We start from the raw sequence: 5,683 nt of genomic DNA, 5'->3' as shown, positions 1-5,683 counted from the left end.
GCATTTAAATTTACTTACAAAACATTAGTGCAAATCATTTACAGGATTTTCTCTAGTAAATCTTACAATTTATTTTTTGCAGTGTGGAGACAGAAAAGTAAAACCTCTCTAAATCATTCCCCCATCTTCTTCTGTACCCCCTTTTATGAACCCTCTCCCTTTCCTCTGCCTCGCCCCGTCCCGCCCACCTCCCTGCAGCTGGTCGGCGGGGAGTTCGACCTRGAGATGAACTTCATCATCCARGAGGCCGAGAGCATCGGCTGCATGGTGGAGCTGCTGTCCCACTGCGAGGTGACGTGCCAGGCCGAGATCTGGAGCATGTTCACGGCCATCCTGCGCAAGAGCGTGCGCAACCTACAAACCAGCACGGAGGTCGGCCTCATCCAACAGGTGCTGCTCAAAATGAGCTCCGTGGACGACATGATCGCAGGTGGGATAACTCTTCTATTCAAATACATAGGAAAAAGCCTGAAAGCACAAAATACTAGCTAGAAACTAAAAGTAGCTAAAGGTTTGCCAAAAGGAATGAATTGGTAACTAAAAGCTAACGGTAGCATGAAAACAAATACTTAGAAAAGCCACAGCACTCATTTTATAATGAGGATTTTGGTACATTAACGGCTAAAATAATACAATAACATTTCAGATCAAATGTTCATGAATGAAGCTCTTTGCCCAGGTCCTGGTGGCAGAAGATGAAAATAACTAAGAGTAAAAAAATACTAAGACTTATACAGAAGTCAGATTACAAAAACATACAGAAAATAAAAACACAGAAATATTTTTGGACAATGCATATGTTGATTTTTGTAAAACTGAGCTGACAAAACCACTTTTAGCCAATTTTTAATTTCTGTTTAAAAGTTATAAAAAAAGTTTAAAAGTTAAAAAAGTTTAAAAGTTATTAGTGACCTAATTTCCCTCTGGGATCAATAAAGTATTTTTGAATTTGAATTTGAATTGAATATTAAAGTTATACACATTTAGTACAAAATGGTAAGGAAATTTGTGTTTGGTAGATTAGTAACACTTCTTTTTGGCATTAAATCTTAAGGCGGACTCCTGATGGGCAGCAACTGGGAGTACCAGTATCTCAAAACAAGTGTCAATAACAACAGCAAAATAAGCTGTTTTGGTAGAGAAGGGTTATCTAATCAATAAAGTACTTTTGAATTGAATTGAATTTGACTAATTTTTCAAGTGCACAACACACCTACTTGGCTCTAGTGTTCATCCCACAAATGAGTGTTCCTTACAAATGTGGCACCATTTAAAAGGGGAATTAACAGGCTTTCCCACAGTATATACAAGAAACATTGTTAGTCCTACAACAAAGAAATAATCTACCAAACACAAATTTCCTTATTTTTATGTGTTTCATTTAAAATTTGACTGTGTTCATTCTCAATGATTATAGTAACTGTTTTAAAATGTTCTCTAAAAGTATAAAAGTACCCCAAAGTGACAATGAAAATGTGCAGACTTGAAGAAAGAAAGTTGATTGTATTTGTTGGACATGTTGGACCACATTCTCTGCTTTGCTGTGTTTTTGGTTTACATTTGTGCATTGTTTTCTCCACAGTGTAGTTATTTGTAAAAGCTTGCCAAGATTTGGTAAATTTTAGTTTTGCGAGGTACGGTACATAAAGTTTGATTGCAGAGCCTCCACGTTTGTGCATGTTCACACTGAGCTTGACCTCTCGGCGTGCATGTGCCTCCTCCCCCCCGCGTACTCTCTGAACTCCCTACCTCCTTTGGATAATGGCTTTTATAACTTCTCTAATTTATTACAGCTCACAACACAGCAAAGTGTACCCAGTTGATCAGTTTAGTGTTGATTTTCACCAGCGCTTTGTTCTAACTTGGATTGGACTCTTTCCTGAAACTATTTAAAATGACCTATATGGATTAATTGTACCAAAACCAGAGCTTGGGGGTTTTGAAATCTGGGACATTGTGTATTGCGTTTTGCTCTCACATCCAACACCTCATTGAGCTAACGGTCTCCTTTATTCCCTGTTGCTGGGCTCTGGCTAATGAAATATGGTGGGAGAGAGTCTATTCATATCCAGCAGGCTTAATGGGAAAGAAGAACCTCTCTAAGCAGTCCGTTTCATGTTAGGGTTGTGCTCTTTTACTGCCAACACTGCACTGACTGTTTGTGTCAGATAACAGTAATAACAAGTCCCCCACTATGTGGCACTGATGTGCTTTTGATGTGTGGTTTGGTGAAAACGGTTTGAACAATTAATGCCTTACAGGTTGTACATAGATAGCTCTTTAAAAGACTTCAGTTTGGGAATTGAAGTTTATTTTTTTACACAATTTTGCTTCCTAAGCTTGTTATGGTAAAAATAACTATATACCAGAATGCACCACAAATAGGCCTGTCACGATTACAAATTTTGCTGGACGATAAATTGCCAGAAATTATTGCGAACAACGATAATATTGTTTGGAGATACCCCGTTCTACCACGTATCTTCCACTTACGAAGCTTATGAAAATTTATTCAATTTACGTATGTTTTAAAAAAGTTACGAACTATGATGTTTACGAAATTTATGTAGTGTAAAATAAAAAAAAAACCTCTATGCGAACCCAAGGTCCAGCACGGTAGAAAAGAAGGAGACACAAAGAAAACAAGCAGGCAAATAAAAAATTATAAACTTTATTTTAATTTATCGTGCGATTAATGGATTCATTGCTAATTGTGACAGGCCTAGCTGCAAATGCTACAGCTAACTGCGGTTGCCGCTATTTGAATGTCTGAACAGCCACAGAATTTTGTCTAAATAACCATGATGTGTGAAACTAACCATAGAGTTAAAGTGTAGGGTTCACTAGAAATACTGGGCGTTACTTTAAGGCAACAGTCCAGTTGTCTTGACCCAGCTCCGACTAGCCATTAGCTTGTCCAGTCTAGTCAGAATTATAACCATAACTCCCTGTATTCACTACCGCACACAACAGAGCCTACCAGCAGTGTGTGTTTTGTGTACAGCGGAGTAGCTGTGAGTGTGTGGATGTAGCTTCCTCAACTGAATGATRAATTGCCCAACACTCACGATATAAAATCTGTCTCTGTCTTATGACCTCATCATATTTTATCAGAGAAATGTCAGTGTAGCGCCTTCCACAAGCTGACTCACAAATACACTTGTAAGAACTCGCAGTGCTTGTCTCTGCTGTCTTACTCTGCCTCTGTGTGTGTGTGTGTGTGTTTTYAGACCTCCTGGTAGACATGTTGGGAGTTTTGGCCAGTTACAGCATCACAGTGAAGGAGCTGAAGCTGCTCTTCAGTATGCTGAGAGGGGAGAATGGCATCTGGGTAAGTTAATGGTGACTAATAAAAAAATAAAACTGTTACTGAAGGGAACAGATTTGAGTAGTTTTTAGATGTTTTTGCATAAAACCCACATCTGCTGTTCATTTATTTGGTGTTTCTACAAGTGTGGAGTATCTGGCCATTTAAATAGATTTAAAATATWTTTTTTTTAATCACAAGTTAAAAAAAAGCAGGATTTCAGCCTCACTTCACACCTCGTTTCTGTTCTTACATCTGTTTCTGTAGCCGATTTACTTCACCTCTCTCTACGGATGCGATTGTTTTTAATTTATTATTATTWATTTATGGCTCTACAGCTTTGTCGACCAGTCAAACACACATTTGCACAAGAATTAACACTCAGTAACCCTTGAGGCACATTATGTTCGAGAGAGTGCCATATCCTGAAACAGATCTAATCTAATTATGGAATATTTAATACATTTTTGGCAAACTTGCAAATCTGAGTGGCTCACTTTAATATATAGGAATCCTGAACCAAATGCCTGATGTGTTATTTTAGGTGAATCCCAGCATTAAAATATCCTCCTATGCTAATTAATGGTCACCTTTATTTCATTTTAAAAGCTCAAATTGCTCTCGTTAATAAATGTTTAATTTCTTGGGGAGTCTACTAAAGCAGGTTTGCATGATTAACTGAAATAAAACCCAATAATTGATAGAAATAAGCAATAAAATGATGGTAACATTTAGCATTTTTTTGTTTTTGTTAATTTCTCTTTTTAAAAACACATTTTCCCTGATTCTGATGAGCTAGTATCACCTTTTATTAAAAATGCAAGCTTAATTTATAGCATAGGAGATTAATTATACAGCGTGAGTTTTTGTTGTGTGATTAGTCTTAATGTCACTTAATGAGATTATTGTACTAATAGACTTAATAACATAGGATGTGTCTGTGTTTCTGTGTAGCTGTGGTCCTTATTTGTGAGCGGATGCTGAGACAAGGGCAATTAGTGTTTTTGTTTTTATTGACCTTACTAAAGCAGTAAGGGATTGTCTGTGTTACTGATGTTACGGGAGCGGAAACTTGATGAAAAGATCAGTGACAACCTAATCAGGTGTGAAGGTGGACCACTCGATGCACACTCACTTATACATGCACCCATCGTTTGGTGTCACTAACCACAGAGCAGCTCGGCTAGACTAAATGATTTGCTCAGGAGCTCTGATTTTGCCTCCTTCCTTTCTGACAGCCTTTTTCACCGTCATACCTCCTCAGTTCATCTCCTCGCCTTTGCAGGCAGCCAAACAAAACCTTTTAACGAAACAGCTTGATGAATCGCTTCTGCATCTGACTGCTCTTGACCTTTAAACTGAMAATGCTAACACATTTATAGGAAAGTTTTTAGCTTGAATCCCACAATAAGATTGTTTTTATTTCGTATTTGTTCATACATGTTAATGAGATTATTTCAGCAGCAGAGAGTTGGAGGGTTGCTGTAATCTAAACCGTGTCCTGCGGTTTACTGATTAGCTTGACTTTGCTTGGTTTCTCCACCTTGGAGAGGATGTTTTAAAAGCAACGTGTTCAGACTGGGGACGATTTTATGGGGTTAAAGTCCCTGTGAAACAGCTAGCATAGTACTTTTTTTCTCTGTATATTTACAGATTTCCTGTAAAAGATGATGTTGGGAGGATGTTTGCTTTAAAAAAGAAGTGGCTTGATTGAGTTCTATCCTACATTTGAATATTTTCCAGGAAATTACAGCCCTCCAAAAAAAAAAAAAAAAAACTGAAATTATTTGTGAAACATCCTGTTTATTTTTCTCTTCAAAAGGGGCACCTCAATTCTATTAAAGCAGAGTTCTGTGGAAAGGTTATGAACAAATAATATCTTACCTGTTGTAGATGACTCAACAACCTCAGTTTGGAACATTAGTTGGAATTTGACCAGATTGATGAGTTAGCAACAAGATATTTTATTATTTATTTTCTAAATCTACATCATCAATTTGGTATTACAGTTGATTTCAAATCTCACCTTAAAACACATTTGTGTTCAAAAGCTTTTAATCCAGCATAAGAGTTGACTATTTCCACTTTTATAGTTTTTTATGTTTTAATTAGGGCTGTGACATTATTTGAGTTAACTCTGATTAATTTTAGTACTGCATGGACATAGCTTAAAAATTTTAATCACGATTAATCGCGATTAAAATTTACAATCACTTTACTTTGGCTGAATATGTAGGTTTGTATATTGCAATGCACTCAGTGCATGCCAGGTCATGTTTGTAAATAAGAAGTGGTTCTCAAACAGTTTACCTCGTTAAATAAAGGTTAAATAAAATAAAATAAAATAAAACAACTCCATGTGTAACACATTATGTA

General features: G+C 36.8%; 1 protein-coding gene across 1 annotated transcript in view; it reads left to right on the top strand.

Annotated features, from left to right (window-relative positions):
* nbeaa (neurobeachin a) overlaps positions 1-5,683 on the top strand; it is a gene marked incomplete in the record, with an annotated part of 147,512 nt that overhangs the window by 50,395 nt on the left and 91,434 nt on the right. Inside the window, 2 exon segments of the mRNA XM_014003308.1 lie at positions 199-430; positions 3,231-3,331. Coding sequence (XP_013858762.1) covers positions 199-430; positions 3,231-3,331 — 333 coding nt within the window.

This window comes from Austrofundulus limnaeus, unplaced genomic scaffold, assembly GCF_001266775.1.
Source record: "Austrofundulus limnaeus strain Quisiro unplaced genomic scaffold, Austrofundulus_limnaeus-1.0 Scaffold17, whole genome shotgun sequence".
Taxonomy (NCBI): domain Eukaryota; kingdom Metazoa; phylum Chordata; class Actinopteri; order Cyprinodontiformes; family Rivulidae; genus Austrofundulus; species Austrofundulus limnaeus.
This window is presented reverse-complemented; position numbering and strand designations above follow the sequence as displayed.